Below are 23,102 nucleotides of genomic sequence, written 5' to 3' on the forward strand. Positions count from 1 at the left end.
CATGTAAAAATGGAAAACAATTGGACTTGTAAAAGACTCAGCATTTCAGTCTGAGAGATATGTAATAAAAAGAGCATCTTCTGATCTCTAATTCACATTTCCTGTTGCATTCATAAGACACAACTGCACATCTTGAAAAATAATCTGAGAACAGGAAAGAATTCTTGAAGATAAAATTCATGGTTCTCTTAAAGAATGTAGTGAAACTTATGAAAGATAGACTTGATAAAACCCGAATTACTGAATTAGAAGATATCCTGGAGCCAGCCCTCATGGCCTAGTGGTTAAAGTTTGGCGCATTCAGCTTCTGTGGCTCAGGTTCGGTTCTTGGGCATGAAACCACACCACTCGTCTGTCAGTAGCCCTGCAGTGGTGGCAGCTCACATGGAAGAACTAGAAGGATTTGTAACTAGGAAATACAGCTATGGAGTAGAGCTTTGGGGGGGCAAAAAAAAAAAAAAAGAGGAAGATTGGCAACAGATGTTAGCTCAAGGTGAATCTTTCCCTACAAAAAACCCAAGAGATATACTTGAGAAATACTTTCTGAATTATGAAGGAAAGGTTAAAGGGATGTAAACTATGAACAAGAAGGATGAAAGAGTCAAAAGATCCAACACATGATAAAAATTTCAGAATGAGAGAGAAAAGCATAGGAAAGGTAGTCTCAGATAATAGAAGAAATATTACTGAATCAAAGACTTGAAGCATTTGGAGTATAATGTTTAAGTGCATGGGCTTTGGAGCCTGGCTGCCAGCTTTCAAGCCTTAGCTTGGCCACTTATTAGACATTTGTATTATTGTTGTTTTTGTGCCTATTTTTGTTATTGAAATAATTTATATTCTGGTAAAATTTTTGAATTTGAACTTACAGGACTTAAGAAAGTCATTTAAACTTACAGTCAGAAGAAGATAGGTTATTGAAAGGAGAAATAGCCAAGTTGATGTTGGCCTTCTCCACAATACTGAAACTAGAAGATACAGAATGTGGAAGGAAGATATATTTAAGATAGTAGGCATTCTCAGATACACATAGGCTTGAAAAGGCTACTGTATGTATACAATTCCTTTTTTTTCTTTTACTTAAAAGTTTCCAAGTCAATTGAAGAATAATTAGATAAAATATTAATTCCTAATAAATACTTGAAATAAAATGACCAATGATAGAAAAACTCCAAAGCATTATAATTATTTTGTAAACAAGATTCCTGACCTTAGTTTTGTGTGATGCTTTCAAGTAATGATTCTAAATCATAAATCAGGTATTACATTTCTGGAAGTAATGAGAAATCTGAACTCTTGCACCATATAGAAGCAGCATGGGAACTCACAGCAATTGATTGGTTTCACTTAGAGTGGATTTCTGAGGATTTACAGGATCCTGGACATCTGTAGTAGCAAGTAGTTCTGTTTCTTCATGACGTCACTGGACCTTCTTGGGACAGGAATGACTTCTTTTGGCGGGGATAGTGGCAGGATTAGATGGTAAAGTGCAGTGGGGGAAGACTGGCAGAATCCAGTGTTTTTTAAAGATGTTCTTGGAATTTTGTTACCCCTTCTGGATATCATGGTCATGACTGACATCCCATGGGTTTAGGAGAATACTAGACCCAGTATGGAGGCTGGCAGTCTGGTATAGGTTTGGGAGAAGAAATTGATCCTATTGTTGGAAATGAAATAGACAGTAGGAGTATAATTTAGTTACTGGAATTCAGGTATAAGAGTAAGTCAGGACAAGGAAAGGTACTAAAAATTTTGAACCAGGGCAGGATGGATTTTGGGGACTTAATCCTCGACTAGGATTCAATTAATACTAGAATCTGTAGTGGGACAGAGTCTGTAGGTAGAAATAGGGTGTCTCAGTTGAATCAAGGGCAGGAATCTAAATAAATTAATTTTAAAATGAGGTATTTATCATTTAAAGGGGATGTTTAGCTATCATGGTTATGTGATAAGAGAAAAGCAAATATCATTGACAGCCTGCTGTGCACCAGGTACTTGCCAGGATTTTTAATCCATCATTTTATTAATTTTTAATGTATCTGGATATAATAGTAAAGCTTTTCTCTAGGAAATATAACCAATTTTTGCTATTTACCTTTTTTATTTTTCTGGATTTCAATATTTGAGTTAGCAGTGTTTCAGATGTAGTCTGCTACTCCATAATTTACCCATTTCCTGGGTGAAATAGATTAGTATGTTTATCTGCTACACTATTTAATCATTAGGTAAGAACTTCTAATTCTTCATTTTTCTTCTCTCTAAATTCAAGGAATTCAAAAACAATATGTTTTGTGAATGCTAAATTTTGAGTAGTTTTGAAGGATTAAATGCTTATTTGAATATAAAGCTTTTTAAGGCAGATTTTTCGTGTGCTTTACCAATTTTGTTTGTTTTAGAAAATATTCCTATCTTATCTATAATACATTAAAAATTATCTAGTTTATGGGCATCTATTTTAATAAAACAATTTTTAGTTACTCTTCAAGACAACTCATAGACTAATACAGAATTTTTCTTTTCATTCTTTGTTTTCTTGTTTGTCTTTGACGAACACTAATTAGTAGCTGGGTAAAGGAGAAATTACAAGGTCCTTGTCCTCAAGAAGCTGACAGCATAGAGGGAAGGAAATATAGAATAAAATTGTAGTAAAACATTTTACATACTATGATAGTGATTTGGGAGGGCTGGTTGGAGATCAAAGGAGAGGTTGGCTAATCCTAACAGGGGCCCTCAGAAAAGGAATGAGCTGAATTTAGAAAGATAAAGTTTTTAGTAGAAAGAAGAGAGGAGGGGGGGGGGTCAAGGGCATCCTAGCCTGAGGGAGAAATGGTATAAAGACTTGGAAATGATGGAACAGCATTCTTTATTTAGAGGATCCTAAGTAATTTAGTGTGACTGGAGTCAATGGTGTGAGATGAAGCAACGTGGGAGATGAGACAGAGGTCATTGGCTCTCAAATTTTATTATGCAAAACGAGAACTTGTAGTGTCCCTTAGAAATAAAGATCTCGTCATTCCCCTAGACATCCGGATTCAGCCAGTTTGGGAATCTTCATTTTTTCATGAAGCAATTTGCCTTCTCCCCATTAATGATCTGGAAGAAAAAATCTATAGACTGTTGTTTTTTTTCTTTTTGGGCAAACACTGTTTTCAGGAGCAGGGACATGTGGTAGAATTTTAAGCTGGGGTAGCAGTGTTATATTTTTGTGTTAGATTGTTCACCCTGGCAACATTATAAAAGATGATGTTAAACAGTGAAAGATTAGAGGAACTACATTATTTAGGGAACAGGCTAAAATACTACAACAGAGATCAGAGTATACAGTGGCTTAAATAAGATTTTAGTTTTTTATGTAAACTTCTGGAGTTGAATAGTCCAGTGCTCACAAGGTGACTCTGCCATATTAGACATGTGGCTCCTGAGGTTCCTCTAGGAGTTGCCATTAGAAAGCCAGCAAGAAAGAAGAGGTATGGTGGGAACAAGAGAAAGTCTAGCATAAATAATTTTAGAGATTCCCTGAGGGTATATTTATATACCTTCTTTGGCCTGAATATAGTCACAGATCAGGAATGGAGGCCAGCAGCACATGCCTTGAATGTGTACTTGGGGCCATTTGAGTGGAGAATTTCAAGGTCATAGCTACTGGGCACATGGTCTGGAAGAGGGGGGTCTTGGGCACATTCAGATGGGCCCTGAGGACTTCTCACTGCTTTAAGAACTGGAGGCCTGGGGCAGGGTCCCCTCTTCCCTGGATCTAAGAATAATACTGTCCATAAGAAAGTAGCTAGGAGAAAGACAGAAGGTGAAACTAAAGGAGCAGGAGGAAAAAATGAAATGAATGAGATGCCTAAACCTATAGGAGGAGTGATAGTTAATTTTATGTCGGTTTGGCCTACAGGATGCCCAGATAGCTGATTAGACATTATTTCTGGATGTGTCTATTAAGGTGTTTCCAGAGATTCCATTTGAATTGGTGGACTGAGTAAAGCAGATGGCCCTCCCCAATGTGGGCAGGCATCATCCAACCTGTTGAGGGCCTGAATAGACAAGACAGAGAAAGGTTGAATTCTTTCCCTGCCTGACTGCTTGAGTAGTCTTGCATGGGGACTTGCACCATTGACACTACTTGTTGTCAGGCCTTCAGACCTGACTGGAGTTTACACCACCAGCTTTGCTAGGTATCCAGCTTGCAGATGCAGAATGTGGGACTTCTCAGCCTCCATTGTCACATGAACCAATTCCTTATAATAAATCATACATATCTCCTATTGGTTCTTTTCTCTGGACAACCATGACTAATACAGGATGAGTTGGATCTAACTTCAACGGGAGAAGAGACATACATGTTTCTGAGATGAGAAGTGAATGTGGGTGTAAACATAGAAATATTTGAAGGTGTGGAGGTAGAAGGCTCTAAAGCCATTTGCTCTTTAATTTAGCGGTATTTGTGTTTGCTCAGGTTTCGAACAGAATTATTGCTGGGAAGTTTTTCCTATTGCCTATGCAAAAAATCTGCCCCAGATACTTGGGGTAGCAGAATGATGGTGATGAAATGATGGCAGTGGAAAACAAAATAACTATTTTACTTGGTAGGACTGAGAGATATGGAAAACTTTGGAAACACATTTCTTAAAGCAAATGCGTTTTAGCAGGTTGGGGATTGAATTGAGGGTATTAGTTAGCTTACCTTTCCACTGTTCATTTGTATTTATGTCCGCTGTACATTTTTAGACTGTTCGTTTTTGTTTAAAAATAAATGTCAAATTTAGTGTAATTTTAATAGAATAGAATTTTAATTTAATTTGTTATTACTCTATCAGTTTTCCTTAAGGAAAACAAGTGTAGAGTTATTATACTTCGTTTGTGGCACATTTACTAGCAGCCTGTGCAAGAACTTTATTTATTTTATAATATCCCTTCTTCTCTATCCCAATCATCTTTTCTGTACTCTGTACTCCCCTCCGCTTACCAAAACCACTCTAATTTGTTTGGTATATTTCCTCATATGTGCATATATTTTAAAATATCAGGAGTGTTACATATATGTCATTTATTGTGCCAAAGATGTCATTCTGTTCCTTGCATTTGTCATTCAAAGTTGCTTTTAAAATGCATCCATATCACCATATGGATCTCTAGTTCATTGCTTCTTGTGCCACTTATATCTAACATGTACCCCCCTCCTTTTACTCGTCAGTCATCCTGGTGGTGGTACCTTGATTGCCTCCAGTTTCATTCACTACAAAATCTCTGTGATTAACTTGTACTTGCATTTTTCATCTCAGGACTGAGTCATAAAATTTACATATTCTTAATCCCTGTCACCCAATGGTGCTCCAGAATAACCATGCCATTCCTACCCTTGCCAGCCAAACATGGAGTTTTTATTTTCTTTTTAAATTCTGGGAGATGTTCTTGGACAGATGGCAGCATAAGTGGACATTTTCAATATCCCACCTCCCAATATCCATGGAAATGTTCAACAGAAGCAAAAACAGAAAAAGAAGACTTCATTTACATCACAATCAGGAAAAGCTTCAACATATAACAAACTCTAGAGACTATCAGATGTCAAACAAAATGCCATGGATGTTGTGTAGACGGAAAATGGAATGGAATGAGGTGCATATCTCAAGTCTCTAGGTCTTACCATTTTGTGGGAATAAATGGCATTATATGGCAAATTAAGCCCATATTTCATGACTGATAATCATCTGCTTGACAATGTAGAAACTCTGGCCTGGTTGTTTTTTTCTCATCATCAGTAAGTGTCCCTATGAGACCCCAAGGCATGTTTTAGTAGTTATTTATCAATTTTCAGTCACTATCGTCCATAACAGTACTCTAGTTTTGTTTGTTTAAAACTAATCTACCCCCCATCTCAGATACACAGTTTGAGTGGGATTGACTCAGCCACGAACTCCTGATTGTCTTAAACCAATCAACATACTTCGTGTTTTGGCCACAGTGATTATTCAGATATGGGCACATGAGCCAGCCAGAGCCAATAAAATGTGAAGAGAAGTTTGCAGGGATTTCTGAGATAAAGAAGTTTTCTCTTTTCTTCTGTAAGGTTTATCTGAAGTATCTGTTCTCTTCTCCTGAGTGGTGGGGACTGAATCACAGCAGTCATTTTCTTCCTTGCGGCTGGAGTTTCTGGGGGTGCCCCCCATGAGAAAACTAAGGATGAAGCCAAAACTATGGAAGACAGAGCGGAGAGACGGAGGGGAGGCAGGTCTTCTGTGAAACTGTTTAAGCAGCTATGTCAAAGGTTGCCTAAAATTATACTTACTTTATATTTTTAGTTTTATAAACCAACTAAATCCCTTATGGGTTTTGCCAATTTGAGTTGGTTTTGTTTATTTTTATTCACATGCATCTGGGTGACACGATTCCCTTTAATGTGTGTGTTAAACAAACATCTTAGCATTGGGGGTTTCCTATAGCAGAGCGGGTGAAGTGCCAAGTAATAGTTTATTTTTGGTACATTATTTCTAGGCACACAAAAAGTCCTGATGATTGGGTTGGGACAGCTTTGAGTGATAGTGACCATTCTCTACCCAAAACCACTCTGCCTGCCCACCCGTGATTTCTCAGACTGGCTTATTTGGCTGGGCTTTTCCACTGTCATCTGTTTCAGGGTTCCTGAGATCCTTCTATATAACTTATTGATCAATCCATCATTTCCTGCTACCTTCTTCACTAGAATATTGGCTTAGGCACTTGGGTTGCAAGAAACAAACTAATTTGGTTTGTCTGAAACAAAAATAATTTGTTATAAGCCTCTAAGTGTCTCTCTTGAAACCCCAAAGTATAGGAAATAATTGGGCCAAGAAAAGGACTGAAGTGGGAACCCACAGAGAGCTCTGAAAGTTTTCTCTTCATTTCTCTACTCTGTATGCTCTGCTTTTTGTCTCCATGGTGAAATGGAATGGGCACATCACTCCTAAATTATATATAAAACAGCTCGGTTGGGGAACAGACTAGACTTTTTCTATGTTCTAATTCTAACTTCTCAGATGAAACAATCCAGTTGGATCTGTTCAGTCACATATTCATCTTTGGTTCGACAAACTCTAATCAGATGTGAGGTCATGTGACACACCTGTGACTGGCAGAGGCCTCCTCCTTGGAGGTGTTGAGAGATCCATTCTCGGAGGAAAGAGGGTTATTGTGCGATGGGCTGATCCCACCGGAATCGTGGCTTGATAAGTCATTCTGGTCTGAGCTCCATCTGTGGTTGAGAGTCTCCCTCTCTCCCCATCCCTAGCCCCACACCACCAGCAAGGTCTTTAGCCCATGTACATCAGTGGATGCAAATAGATCTTTGAAAATTGAGGGAGAATGCTTAAATTTCGTGGGTCCGATGGTTCAGAAGCTCAGCTTCAGCCCAGCTTGGAACAGCTTTGGGGCAGTGGCCTGGTTTCATTAGAAAAATGGTGTGGATTCTTGGCTACAGAACCTTTGAAGGCTCTTTTAAAACTGAGGGGGTGAGATTGCAATTCAGCTCTACTGCTGCTGTTTCTTAAAATGTGTAGGTATTAATATGTATTTAGACCTTTTGTCTCCTGAGCTGGTTAACATGTCAGAGTGTTGCCTCTAAATTCATGACTTCAAGTTTGAGAAAGCTTTCTGTTTAGCATACCTTTTCTCTGCTTCATGGGCATAGAATATATACTTTCATGTTAGAAATGCTTGTTATTGGTTATAAAAGTAAAGATTTAAATATGTGATTTTGTTTGCATGTTAATCAACCATGGCTTGAAAAACACCTCGTAGTATATTATCTATTGAAGGATCACTGATGCCGTTTATATATGTGAGCATTGCTGTTCTGCCTATGAATATTATGTTGACTCTATTTGTCTAAATTTGTAGATTGCCAAATGTTACTTATTTTTTTAAACTTTTTTTAAAGATTGACACCTGAGCTAACATCTGTTGCCAATCTTTTTTTTTCCTTCTTTTTCTCCCCAAATCCCCCCAGTACATAGTTGTATATTTTAGTTGTGGGTCCTTCTAGTTGTGGCATGTGGGATGCCACCTCAGCGTGGCCTGATGAGCAGTGCCATGTCTGCATCCAGGATCTGAACCGGGGAAACCCTGGGCTGCCAAAGCAGACTGCACCAACTTAACCACTTGGCTCTGGGGCCGGCCCTTGTTACTTATTTTTTATTGAATCCACAAACATAAAAACTCATAATAGCCGAAACGGTTAATACTCTTCTGAAAATTTTTTTAATGGACAATATCAATATATACTTTTATAGAATAATGCCTGTATTCCGTAAAAGAACAAAAGTGAATCTAAAAATTACAGTGATACATTTTTGTGAGGAATATTTGTAAAAAGGTAAATACAATAATCATAAATACTATTTCAAAAGGTTAATCAAACCAGTTTTTAATGTCCTCAGCAATACGCTTATCCTGGATCTATATTTAAAACTAATTTTAAGCCATGAAAATGCCTTCTTAGGTTCTTACAAAACATTTATTTGCAAGTAAGGAGAAAGGGAAGGAGACTAGTACTTTACTAAAGATCTTTTGTTGCAGACACCGTGCTAGTTATGTACAATATGCTGGGAAACAAGGCAAAGGTGGGCTTTGTCCTATTGGAGCTTGCAGTCTTGGGAGAGAAACAGAAATGAAATACAATCAAGTACACAAAAGCAACTGCTCATGAAAGCACCAGGATGCAGGGGGATACAGGGACTGTTTGGCTGCCCTTCTGGTCGGGGTTGGTAGAAGTTAGAAAGGAATGGGCAGTAAAACTGTTAAACAGGTGTTAGCACAACAGCTTTTAGTGAGTTGAACTGACCTTATAATTATTCCTTGTTATTCATAGGATCTCAGATGCAATGTGATTACTCATGTAGTCGCTATCTAGTTACAGTCAAGAAAACAAACAAAATGGTAGCCCAGATGATTACAGATCCTTGAAAAGTACAGGCTTCTTGAATGTGGCTACTTTCCGCAGCACAACTGATCTCTCCCTTCTTAAAACACTTCCAGGACACCAGTCTTTTCCTTTACCCTCTTTTTATCTTTCTGCCTCATTGACTGCTCCTTCTCAGGCTCGTTTGAGGGGCTCTTTCTCTTCTCCAATTCGTACTGCCATGCCTTTGTCTTGGTCAGTTGTTCTCACCCAGAGGCAATTATGCCCAAGAGGGACACTTAGCAATGTCTGGAGATATCATGGTTGTCACATCTGGGGAGCCGAGCTACTGGCATCTCGTGGGTAGAGATCAAGAATGCTGCTGAACATCTTACCACATATAGGACAGCTCTCCCACAAAAAAAAAAGAATTCTGGCCCCTAGTGTCAATAATGCTGAAGTTGAGAAACCCTCTAAATTTTACAAACTAAGCTCTTTCCTTAGATGATCTTGTTGGAACCCTCAGTATTTAATATCATTTTGTGTTTCAAGCTCCAAAACTTGTATCTTCACTCTGGATCTCTTTCCTAGGCTCCAGACTTGCATATTCAAATATTATTTCTACATCTTCAATTGGATGGACAATAGAATTCTCATTTCCAGATCTGAATTCTGTTTTTTCTCTGCAAACCTGTGCCTTTTTTGCGTTCTTTTCTGTTAATGGTACTGCTTATGCATCCAATTTCTCAGACCAAAAGCTAAGGGTTATCCTTAATTCCTCTCTCTTTCTTTCCTGCCAAATCCCATCCAAGACATCTATTCTAAGTTATCTTCTACCTTCAATATACATATGTCTAATCTAACCACTTTTTATCATTTTCGCCTTAGTCCTAACTCTTATTTGCAATACAGAAATCCTGATTGTCAACATAGCAATTAGAGTGAACTCTTAAGTAACAAATCAAATCAAGTTACTCCCCTACTTCCTACCATCATTGTAATAAATTCCATAAGTGTGATCTACAAGGCATTCTGTGAACTGACCTCATCTCCTCTCTCTCTCCCCTTTGTTCACATATAAGAAAAGGTTTCTTGACTTTTCTTTTTATCTTTGATTTTTTAGTACTTTGACTATAACATCCTCAGGCATAATTTTCTTTGTATTTATTTTGCTTGGAGTTCAATGAGCTTTTTAAATCTGTTAATTTGTGGTTTTCACCAAATTTGGGGAATTTACAGTTGTTATTTCGCTGAGTATTTTGTCTGCCCTATTTTCTCTCTTTTTGCCTTCTGGTACTCCAATCATGTCTCTGTTATATTTTCTGATGTTCTCCCACAGCTCCCTGAGGTACTGTTTATGTATGAATGTGTTTATATATGCATGTATTTATTTATTTTCAATCTTTTTCTCTGTATTCTTCAGATTGGATATTTTCTATTGACTGAGCTTTAAGTTCTTGGCGCTTTCCTCTGTCATCTCTATTCACTCGCTATGCAGCCCATCCAGTGAAATTTTTATTTCACATATTTTATTTTTCAGTTACAAGATTTCCATTTTGTTCTTTTTTTATAGTTTCTTTTCTCTCCTCAGATTTCTTATCCTATAATTTATTCTGAGCACATGTTCCTTTTACCTCATTGAACATAGTTGTAATCGCTGCTTTAGAGCTCTTTTCTCTTTATTCTAACATCTGGATCATCTCAGGTTGGTCTTAATTTATTGTATCTCTTGAAAATGGGTCACATTATGCTGATTCTTCATATGTCCAGTAATTTTAGATTGTCCTCTGGACACTATGAATGTTATGCTATGGTCATTCTGGATTCAATTGTATTTCTGCAAAGAGTGTTAATATGTTTGTCTTAGGAGAAAATTAACTTGGTTGGACTCAAACTTTCAACTGTGTCTATTGGGCAGCTACTCAAAATTTAATTCATTTCTTTCATCTTTAGCTTTCTAATAGCTGGGCAGCTTACAGTCTGTACCTACCACGTGAGGTGTAATTCAGGGCTCAGCTAGAGATGTGGGCAGAGTTTACATACAGAAATTGGGGTTTCCTCTCTCTGGCTCTCTCTTTCCTCTTATTCCTCCCTCACTTTCCAACAGCTGTGATTGTCCTAATCTTTATCTTCTAGTTCTGCAGTCCAGAAAGACTAAGGTTCCTATTGGAATTTTAGTTCCTTTATATGTGAGCTGCTCTCAGGTTAAAAGCCACAGACATGAGAAATGAACCCCATGCTTTTCTTCTCTTCCAAATATGGATCTTCCAGAATCTTTCTTCTTTTTTTTTTTCACTCTCTAAAGCTTTCAGGTCATTGTTATATTTTGTCCAAGTTCATGGTTGCTCTCTGTGGATTGCACTGCCATACTGCAACTGGAACCCTTCTTGTTATTTTTTGGACATGCAAAGTTTATTTCCACTTTAGAATAGGGAACTGGAGCAGCCACTATAAGGGTGTTATCAGACCCTCCATTTAGTGTCAAGTCCTTTTGAAGTTGTGGAATAAACTGTAAAAGAGACTGAAATAGTTTGACCTGCTATAACCCTGGGAAATATTATTACCATTGTATTGGCTAAATTTCTTTATATGGCAGAGGACAGAAGAACCTGTGGTAGGTCCAGGCTTCACTGTGAGCTGGAACATGATTATGGCATCTGAAAGCCTTGCATCCTTGAATCAAAGAGAAATCTTTACTTTCTTGGAGGTGTCCACAAATAGCTCTTTGCGTTTCTTTCTTGTGACTGGCTATCTATTTCTGAATCAATCGTTGTATTGATAGGATATGATACTGTGTTTTGGCCAATCAAAACTCGTCCTTCTGTGTGTATCAGTTTCATCTAAATAACGCATATGTGAGTGACAAAGAGGCAGAGCTTCAAAGGAAATTCCAGGAGAGGTTGTGGTTTTCACCAAATTTGACCAAATTTTCACCAAATTTCACCAAAGGAACAGATGCTGGCCAGCTCTCAGAAGATGCAATGCCATCGTCATGATTCTTGCTGGATTCAAGGACTTAAGTATTTTTTATTCTACCAGCATGTTGGAATGCATTTGACTCAGTCAACCATTTTACAATGATAACATTTTACAAACTATCTGTTTCAGAATATATGGCAAGAAGACATTCTCAGGAAAGATAGAAGGAGCATGTTTATCAGTATCACTTCTCTACTCTGATTTCCAAGGTCCTCTTTTCATCTGGTGAGAATTTGTGTTTTATGACATGTAACATCTATTCTGGTGAACCTCATATATATCTTGTTCTCAATGTCTTGGCACCAAGGGCCCTATTCTGTCTCAACCGTCAATAAAGCTGGTATGTGCTACAAATACAAAAATCCTGTTAGTTGACTAGGGGAGAGGTAAATGAAGTAAAAAGAGAATGTATATTATCAACCAGCAGTCCTATTTTAAAAGTTCTTTTTATTATAAACTAAAGCAGAGAAAAAGGAAACCCTTGGATTTATGCTTATTTGATTGGTTGTAATCCATTGCAATTATTGTTATTGAAACTCAAATTGTCCCATGTTTGGCCAGTAGAAACCTTTTGAAGTTGGCTGCTGTTATGGGCTAAATTGTGTTCCCCCAAATTCATAAGTTGAAACTCTAATCCCCAATATGACTGTATCTGGAGATGGAGACTTTAAGGAGTTAATTAAGGTTAAATTAGGTCATAAGAATGGCTCTAATCGCATATTGCTTGTGTCCTTATAAGAAGAGAGAAAGACACTGGGAGTGCACATGCACAGAGAGGAGGTCATGTGAGGATGCAGAGAGAAGGCAGCTGTCTATAAGCCACGGAGAGAGGCCTCCAGAGAAACCAAACCTGCCAGCACCTTGATCTTGAGCTTCCAGCCTCCAGAACCATGAGAAAATTAATTTCTGTTTAAGCCACCGGTCTGTGGTATTTTCTTATGATAGCCCTTGGCAGACTAATACAGCTCCTGAGTCCTTTTGATATGACCCTAGTACTTATTTGATATCTTCTTTGCTGTCTGGTGGACAAGATGCTTTATCTCATCTGTCATTTTATATATTTCCTGCCCCAGAACTAGAAGGAGGCAAGCTTTCATCTTGAGAGAAATCATATTTCAAAACCTTAATCTGGACATGAAGGAAGCCCTTTGCTACTTGTTTCTAGTCATTGTTTCTAGGCCTTTCCAGTGAAGCTAAGGAATATATACTTTTTAAAGATAAAATTCTTCGTAATTTCATATTGATACTTAATTCAAATTCAAGATTGCAGAGTTTTACTTAGCCTCTTCTTATTATGTCTGCATCTCCTTCGTTCCACATAAAAAATCCTGGTTTTCAAGGCTAGAATTAGATAATAGAATTTGAATATTTTGTGATTACTTATTTGTTTTACCCCATATTATGCTCACATGAGATATAGTTTTTAGGACTTGTCCTGTTTTCTTCTTTAGGGGCTTACATTATTAACAGTATTTGTTGTCATTGTTTTTCAAATCCTTTCATTCTTTTTGATATTTCACAATTTCTTATTTCCCACCTTCTGTTTCTTTAAGGTATTACTTTTGTGTGATTGGCTCCTATGTTCCTTTTAGTGTAGTCTTCATTTCTTAATTTTTTTCTTTCATCTTTGATTCTTTCCTGAGTACTGTTACCTCATATCTGAGTTTTTCTAATTCTGATTTGTGTTATTCTTTCATGTTTTGTGTCATTATCTTTTAGCTTGTTTTGGAATAGCATGGTTAAAGTTTTTGTCTTATTTTTGGTGGGGGGCATGTCTTTCTGGCATGCTTTCTTTGTCTGTGGGGATGTTATTCTGTTCCTTATTCTCTTTTTCATTATAAAAACTGTGTAAGATTTTACCTCAATATTTTGTTGTTCATTTTATGTGAGGTTAATTTTTTTTTCTGAACCTTTGGATTGAAACAGGCTTCAGGCTAGCTTTTGTAACTTTACACAGCTGCTGCTTCTGTTGCTTTTGTGTGGTGTTTAAAAGTGTGCCTACTTATTTTCTGCAATTTCCCTCCCCACTTGGTCTAGACCTTCTCTATCTATGTCTCTTGGATCCCTCTTCTGTTGAATTTTGATTCCACTTCCAGAAGTTTCTTTTCTCTGTGGGGTTCTTCCCTGGAAAGGAGCCTACTGGATCTGCTTTGAAAGTTCACAGGGGTCTGGATTGTCCCTGCTCATTCGTTCATTTCCATCATGGGTCCTTTGCACACATCTAATAATCGAGAAGGTGAAATTCTCCCAATTTCAGCTGCTATTCTCACATTCATCCACTGTGCTTTCTTGTGAATCCTGTGGGCTGTTTTGGGGTTCTCCTGTCCTCAAGTCCTTCAGACATTATTCACTGCTTCACTCTTTTCTGTCCTGTCCAGTCTCTGATACTGTGAAGATCTGTGCTTGTTGCTGGTTTTTCCCCATCCTGTTTATATTTTAAAGTTTGTGCAGATATTATGTCATCTAGTTTTGTTGTATTTTTTTGGATTTATTTTCTAGTTGTCCTGTCTGGTTCATGTGTGGATTTGGAGATAGTGAAAATTATGCTGCCGCTTGCCACCGTCTTTCCAGAATGCCTCCCCATGTTTCTATCAACATATTAAAAAAAACATACACAAGCAGGTTGATGGCTGTAACAGTTTCTTATGCTGGAGAACAGAAAGGAAGATCTATTAACCAACACTGCTGCTTCCGGATGAGAAATCAAGAAAAGCCGCCACAATTCTGGTTGAAGCCCCCTTCAGCAAGAAGCCTGCTGTTTTACTTTTAATTTCATTTTGTTTTTAGTGCTTTAATTCTTGTTGACTTTGACTTTACTGTTCAGAATGTGACTGCTGCTCCTGAGCCTGGGTTGGGTACTCTTGCTGTTTCTTAGCATCCTTGGTTATGCCATATCTTTGAGACCAGGCTTTGAAATATTTTTAAAATGCATCTTGTTACCAAGTAGTGTCTGTTTGGGTTCCATCTGGCTTTGCTTTCTTATGATGCTTGTTCTATTTATAATGGGAGAGCTGTCACCTGGGCATTTTATCAACAAGCATCTTATTATGTCCTTTGTGCTTATAGTGTGAACAAAATGTAAGATATGGTCCTTCCCCTAAAGTGGTTTAGTTCATCTTGTCTGTCTTTGGTACTGGCGCAGGAGCAAGGGAACTAGTTTCTTGTGGACTTCCTTCCCCTCCGCTCTGACCCCAGCTCTTAAGTTACTTAAGCATATCTTGTAAGTGATACTGATGAAGATATAGTGCCGATTAGATGTAACTAGATCTTTGAGTTATAGTCCTGATTTGATTTGGAGTTTAGTTTTATGTTGTCATCACCAACTTCTAAGATTCTAAATGAAAGTCTGGATTAATCAACGCAGATCCTCATCAACTCGAGGAGCGTGTTTGCTCCAAGGGGTCTAAATTGCTATCCATGCTTATTTAGAGTTGCTGAGACGTGATGGTTTCTCTCCCACATTGTGTGTAGGGGAGCAGTCAAGGTAATTTGTAGCATCTTTCTAAGTGTACTTCCCACCATTTAAAATGTGACAAAAAGGCCAATACCGCTCTATAACTATATTTTAGCCTATTTTGGGGGCATAAAATTCCTTAGATGATTCCTAACCTAAAATTAATTTTCTTGCAACTTACCAAACAGATGACTTCTTTCAAAAGAGGAATTGATAATGGCCAGTTATGTCTGTAGACAAACCATTTATAGATTCCAGATGATTGTTTTCCTTTCAGTAGAGTGATGGGGAAGAAGATAGCTTGGGAATCACTCTTCCTGTTTCCAAACACCAGCTCCACCATTTTGTACTACTTATATATGTAACACTGGGCAGTTTTCAAAGCCTTTTTTGTGTCTCTATTTCCTCATATGTACAATGTGGCAGTAATGCTTCCTGTATCATAGGATTGTAATGTGACGATTAAATAACATAATACATCTATATGTTGGATCCTCTATTATTGGTTTAGTGAGTGAAAATGGAGTGTTTATGATTTATTGGACACTGTACTGGATAACTGGGATATAATAATGAGCAAGAATTCCTCCACTTGGAGTTTTACAGTATAGATGAGGGAACTAATTAATTAGTAATTACATTAAGGAAGAGCATTGCAACTATGATTCATGCAATGGAGAGGTATGAGACACTCCAAGAGCAAATAATAGGGACAAGAGCAATCTGGGAGGTGGGAGGTTAGGGAACGTTCCCATTGAAAGACTGAGTTAAGATTTCTTTTTTTTTGGTGAGTAAGATTCACTCTGAGCTAACATCTGTTGCCAATCTTCCTTTTTTTTTTTTTTTTTTTTATTTTCTATGTGGATTGCTGCCACAACATGACTTATTGAGTCTTCTAAGTCCTTTCTTCAGATCTGAACCCGCAAACCCAGGCTGCTGAAGTGGAGTGCGCTGGACTTAACCACTATGCTATGGGGCCAGCCCCAAGAAGACTGAGTTAAGATTTAAAGAAAAATAAATGGGAATGAATTAGATGAAGGTGTGTGTTTGCTGCATGTGTGGGTGAGTACATGTAGGACAAGAGTGTCCCAGACAGAAGGAAGAGTGTGGAGAATAGCTCTGGGGCAAGAGGAGCTTGGTGAATATGAGGAACTGAAATAAGGCCATTGTGTGAAAGGAGGAGTACAATGGCCCGTGTTACTTGAGAAGAGCCTGGGGTGGGAGAGAGGGACGGAGTGGTCGCAACTTGGGGGCCTTTAAAGGCCGTGTTTAGGGATGTGGTCTAGCAAAATGATGTTAGGTATTTGAATTCTGGATAGAGACTTGCAATGATCTATTATTATTGTTGTTATCATTATTTTTATTCCCTAGCAGTCTTCCCCGTACTAAATATGTTTGTATACTTTAATATTTATTCATTAGTTCTTCTCCCAATCTCTATTATTTTTCTTCTCTGAACTCTTACTCCTCAATCCTTTCATTTAGAAATAAAGCTGAGAAGATAGCTTTGTTTACTTTCAATCAATTTCACTGATTGAAGTGGCGTTTGCTTTTGTATAACTTTAGACAAGATAAATAAAAAACAATTGCCGAAATGTTACCTGCTGTGACACATATAAATATTTTATTCTTAGCTTTTGTGAAATGCTCAAATGCTGTCATTTGCTATTTGTCTAAACAAGTTAAAGCCAAAATTATTAGAAATTTTGGTATCCCATGTTGGCGGGAAGCTCCGAGTGATTTCACATGTTTTCATCTTACCCAGAACCAACTTTTGGATATGTGAGGCTTGAGGCCAACTCTGTGTGAAAATGTAGGAGTTTGAAAGGTGGCTGTTATGTGTATCTGTGTGTGTGTGTGTGTGTGTGTACATGCACATGCATATTTTATGTTTGCTGATCTCCAATTGGTCAGTGATGAGCTAATGTGGGGGTTGTGAAACTCCCCAGAGATCAGGGCCATGACTCTTCCTCCTACCCTAAAATAAGTGAATGATATGTTATGTAGGCCATGTAAATAAAATTGTCCTGATCTTTACATAAAACCTGAGTAGCCCTGGGAGGCCTGGGGCTCATCCCATGATGCTCCATCAGCGTTATCATTGTTAGGCACTATTCCATGCTCTGTGTCTTTTCCTCTGTTCTCTAGCATACCTGTTATGTATAAAGGTGCTTGCCTTGGGATCCTATCTGGGATAGCAGTTGTTAATCATATTCGCAAATTTTTTTAACCACAACTATCACATATGTGTAATAAATTCACATTTCATGTAGTATGCATCTTCTCAGGAGTTTTCTGAATATGGCTATAAAACTAAAAAGTACTTTTAATGGTAGGAATTGTCTGTAGCAAGCTAGGTGATGTGTAGAATTTTGGATGCTGGGTTTGGGACTATGGGGGTCTGGATCCCCCATCATATCATTATTGCCGATAATTGCTTATTCCACAAGAAGCACAAACATAATGGTGAGCTGAGAAATCAGGTGAAGACTTTTACCTGTGTGTGCTGTACAAAAGTCAATTTTATTTCCTCAGGAAAAACAATTGTTTTAGTCCATATACTTCTCTATAACATATTTAATTTAAATAATTCTAGCTGAATTAATAAAGAAGCAAAAAAAAAGTTTTCTGATTTGACTCTGTACTTATATAATAGTTCATTTGTTTTCTATTATATAGTCTATTTGTTAGTTAATAGTAATTAGTTAATTGAGTGGACCTACTTAATATTTGATCAAAATGTTAAAATATTTGAACAAAGTCTTAGTGGTTGAGATTATTTTGTTTTATGTTGGGTTAATGGATTGTAGATAACTTATAGCAAGTGCTCTGGTAAATCGGTTCCTTACATAGAACATGAACCCCATATGTGCCGTGCTCATCACGAATGCCTGACATGTAACATGTAATGTCTGTTAAATGAACAAGTAATTATTCGAAAAAATATTATATGTGTTCCAGGACCTGATCTTCAGGTTTGCACATCCAAAAAACCTACATGTTGCACCAGGAAGATGGAGGAGAGATATCAGATTGCAGCTCGCCAAGATATGCAGCGGGTGCTTCAAACATCCAGCTCTACATTAAAGTTTCTAATATCTCGAAACGCAGCTGCTTTTCAAGGTAAATGTAGCATGGGTTCTGAAACTAAGGAGAAGCCTTGTTATGTAATTTGCCTGTTGTTATTATACTGGTAAACGTGGCTGGGTTTACTTCGTTTTTGCATATTATTTTGGTATAAAATGAGGTGTTAGCTTTTTCTAACCTTCAGAACTTGTTTCTGAGGTCATCCTGGGGCATATCTATTGAGTCAGACTGGGGAAACTGTTACGTTAGTGAAATGGTACTTGGAAATATCTCTCTTTCTGGGGTTCTTTCAGGTGCCCCGATATTCTGACCTATGGTTTTACTTCAATATGAATAGACATAATTCTTAGATTTCATTAAAATATTCTATAACATAAAATCTCATTGCTTTTAACTGGGTAGTTTTAGATATATTTTTAAAAATGTGATTTGAAGAAATATTTATTTAATTTTTCCCACTCCAACGTCATGTGGTTTTCATAATACCAGTGTGATATATATCAAAGTGCAGACAAGTCTGATAAATAGTAAAATAGACAATATTTATTGTATGTTTAAGGGTCAGCTAAGACCAGAACTCAAACTTAATTCAAACAGTATGTTCAGAAATAAAATTAATGGGTTATAAAGTTACAAGGCACATTGGAAAATAGGTGATCTTTTTCTTATTTTAGTCATCTCTTCTATAAAATTACTTATTACCACAATAAAATAGCTTAATTTATTTTTCCTTTTAAAAAGCATTAGCTATTCTGTATATGATTTAAAGGAAAGTATCTAGATTACACTGCTTTTCAAACAAATTTATTGTTTTTTTCAAAGCAAAATATAACTTCTGTTAGTATTACTTTTTCTTGAGTATGTTAATACCAATCTATTTAAATAATTTGTGCTTTGTTTATATACATAACTAAATCGCAAAGCTGATTAATTTTTAACCTGTACTTATAAAATAAAATAAATTCAATAAATCAGGATAAAATTTGAGTTAAAATGTAGTTCATAATGAATTGATACTTTCGTAGAAACTGAAATGTCAGATTTTAAGATTTTATTAATTTAGCGATTCTTAAAAGATGTTTTATTTCTCTTATGGGATTTATTCATGTGAAATTGTTGGAGGAATACATATTGACATGCCTTTTAAGCAAAGCTTTGTGATTTGAACTGGCAGAACTAGAACACTTTACCCACAGAAAGTGATGTAGTGATTTTTTTCTCATGAAAATGATAGCATGTACAATATGGAAAATACATTTTAGAAATAAGGTGCGGGGGGATGGGGCGATGAATAGACCAGTCTGATCAGAACAGGGAGTTGTGGACGGCACTTGTGGATCATATACTTGAGAAGGTGAGCTGGACTCATGTGGAAGAAGACTTAAAACATCAACTTGAGTTTAAGAGAGTCACTAGATTTTTGAATGAGGAAGCTTCATTATGGTTTCTCACCTTTTGTTTTTTTGAGGAAGATTAGCTCTGAGCTAACATCTGCCGCTAATCCTCCTCTTTTTTGCTGAGGAAGACTGGCCCTGAGCTAACATCTGTGCCCATCTTCCTTTACTTTTTATATGTGGGACGCCTGCCACAGCGTGGCGTGACAAGCGGTGCGTATGTCCGCACCCAGGATCCAAACCTGCCAACCCTGGGCTGCCGAAGCAGAACATGTGAACTTAACTGCTGTGCCACCAGGCCAGCCCCATGATTTCTCATCTTTTAATGTCAAAACTAAATCCCTCCAAGTAAGAATATATGGCTAAAGAAGATCGTGACAATCAAATCTACTTCTCTAGATACCAGTATTAACTATGTAAGTGACAGAAAGTGCCAACAGTTACTAACACATAGGCACTCAATGAATCTTAAACATTTTCTTCTGTCTTCAAAAATACTGTAACAGACTTTTAAGATATTTTTGGATAAATTGATCAAGATAGAACACAAGTTCAAAAGATTGGGAAAAATATAAAACCTGGAATATTTAGACTTTTAACATGGGTTTTGCTGCTGAAAAGTTTTGTGATATTGCTAAAAATTTGGTGACAACTAAATCAGTAGTAGAAATTCATGAGATTGTATCTACCAGAGCGTCAGGTAATATTATGTATACTTTTGTTATTTTCTGTTTAATAAATTGTACCTGCTGTATTCAGTAGGTTGAGTTTTGTTTATTTAAATATAAATTATAAAAAATTAAAAAGGTAAGGACTTTCTTAAATATGATTTGTTATAATAATCATTTTCTCCCTTTGTGGAATGCCAAGTTGTATTTAAGAATCATGAGAAGGCAAGACAAATTTAGAAGAAATTTGCCCAAAGGCTAACTTTACTGGAACAAATTCTCTTACAAGAAGAATACCTGCTTTTAATGTAATGAATAGAATAAGTAGCTTCAGGCTTAGTTCCATAAAAACAAGCTTAAATATATATGCTAAAAGCAATTTGAGATCACATTTATCGTACAATAACTAAGCAGCCTACTTTATCAATAAGTAAAATGCCCTCCGTCTAGTTTCTATGCAATCAGAATATCTGAAAACAATTCAAAGCCTTTATTTTTCTAAGAAGAGGGAAGCCAACACATTTTATTTAGAAACTTATTCTGCTGGAGAGAAACTTAATGGGGAAATCAATTCACTTCTCAAATGATGTAAGTAGATTTGCTAAATTTTGATCTTTTGATTTTTAAATATTTAATTTATATTTCCTACTCCAACAAGAGTAAGCCTGTTTTTTTTAGTGGTATGCTCGGTCATGAAAGATTGGGATGTAGTATGGTCCCTTCTCTTATGGATCTTATGGAATCCCATGGAAGCATGTTTTTGAAGCAACCTTTTGGATATGGCCAATGGGGATGCTTGGTTGGGTCTGTGGATTTAGTGGGCACATTACTGAGAGATGAAGGAATTTTCAGAGGAGAGAAGAAACAGTGCTGGCGATTGATGCTACAGGACATAAGGTCAACGTATGTACAATCCACATTCAGCTCTGGAATTCAGCTCTGGAATTCAGCTCTGGAATTCAGCTCTGGAAGGTATATACCAGTGGGGTTGGAATTAGCCTCCTGGGCAATGCTTCTACGTTTTTCTTTTAAGGAATTTATTGTTGTTTGTTTCAGTCATATTTCCTTAAAATAAAGAAAACAACCAGACAAAAATTTAGTTTTGGAAGGGACTTCCCTATAATTATGACCTGGGCCTTCACTATATCCGAAAGGTAGTCATTCATGCAGCATGCAGCATTTTATAAGACGAAGGGGACGAGCTGATATCCCTGTGTCTGTTGCTGTTCATGAATACATGGTGCTGTTTGCAAACAGGACCACTGGCTTTGTCACAGTGCAGACAATAACTGTTCTTCATTTTCAGGGGCTTAATAATGTTCATGAGTAAAGCACAGCAGCTTGAAATCATGCGAAAGATTTGTTTGCCATCAGCTGTTTTACTTGGAGTGTGGAATTTCCTGCTTTAAAAATATTTTGGAAATATTTTTTATAAATACTCTATTTATTTATACACTAAAGTGTGGTATGACTCATGAAGAAACAGGGGAAATTGACAGAGAATATGTCATCTACTATAAAAAAGCAACTCTTATCCAGTTTTCACATTTGCCAATTTTTAAATCTCCATTCAAATAAGATAATAGATTTTACTTTTTTTAATTTAAAACTATGCAAAATTTTCAGCATCACTTTCGAAATAAAATGAAGGAATATTTGGGAGAACACTATTGGAAGCTTGTGTTTTGTTTAAATGTTGGGAAGATAAGGTTAAGAAGTTATATCTTTCCTTAGAGAGATACTTTTCCTTGTTTCTCTCATCTTCAAATAGCTCACATATTTCTGAAATATGTGGTACATACTAAGTCTTTATTGGAATGTTCCAGTTTTATATATGGCATTTAAAAATGTACATTGTCACAAAACACTGAGTGATACATGATATTTAGAGCAGGAAAGATTTAATGTTTATCATTTCATTCTCTTGGCTAATTAAATTTTCATGTCTTGACTGTGAGTACTGCAAAGATTGGCAAGCTTGTCCTCTTGGGTTGAAATGTTAGATTTAGGAATTTAATAAAAAATATATATTCCTGTTTTTAATGAAATGTAGGAATATCTTCAAAATTAAATATCTTATTTTAAAAAGCAGATGAATTAAGAATGAGAATATAATGAATGGATTTTTCTCCTTTACACTAACAGATTTTGGCTACTGTTAAATGTATAGGTCGTGTCTAGCTACCATAAAACTAGTTTAAAGTGTGTGTGTGTATGTATATAAATATACAGTCAAAAAGCACAAGGATATAGTGAATATTTGAATATATTTATGTATAGGAGAGTAAATAGATTTGTATAACTGTTATAATATTAGGCATGGAGTACATTAGTCTTATTTTGTTCACTTCATCTGTGCTTTACCGAGGTGGATAATATTTAATATTATTCCTTAGAAGAGCATTATGTGGAAGGATGAAGGAATAATGCTATTTCTAACACTGAGAATTACCTGATCAAAAGTTCAAGGGTACAGGAGCAGGTCGCCTTAGGCTGGCAGTGGTGAGGAGACTTTTGTTTTTCTCTATCTAGCACCTAGAGCAGATACTCAGGAAAGGTAATTAAATGAACTGCATGAAGAAATGAATGAATGAATGGTACTTAGCGAGAAGATGGTTCTGAAATACGAGAGATTTCCTCCT

The 23,102-nt window shown here is 36.7% G+C and overlaps 1 protein-coding gene across 6 annotated transcripts in view; it reads left to right on the forward strand.

Moving 5' to 3' along the window:
• Positions 1 to 23,102, forward strand: part of GPC5 (glypican 5) — a 1,274,841-nt gene that overhangs the window by 18,762 nt on the left and 1,232,977 nt on the right. For all 6 annotated transcript variants that reach the window (XR_011428046.1, XM_005601372.4, XM_070240389.1 and 3 more), the window contains exon 2: positions 18,273 to 18,434. Coding sequence is in view for 5 of the 6 variants with exons in the window: in XM_005601372.4 (XP_005601429.2) it covers positions 18,273 to 18,434 (162 nt within the window). In the remaining variant the exon portion in view is untranslated. The remainder of the gene's footprint in view (positions 1 to 18,272; positions 18,435 to 23,102) is intronic.

This window comes from Equus caballus, chromosome 17, assembly GCF_041296265.1.
Source record: "Equus caballus isolate H_3958 breed thoroughbred chromosome 17, TB-T2T, whole genome shotgun sequence".
Classification (NCBI taxonomy): Eukaryota; Metazoa; Chordata; class Mammalia; order Perissodactyla; family Equidae; genus Equus; species Equus caballus.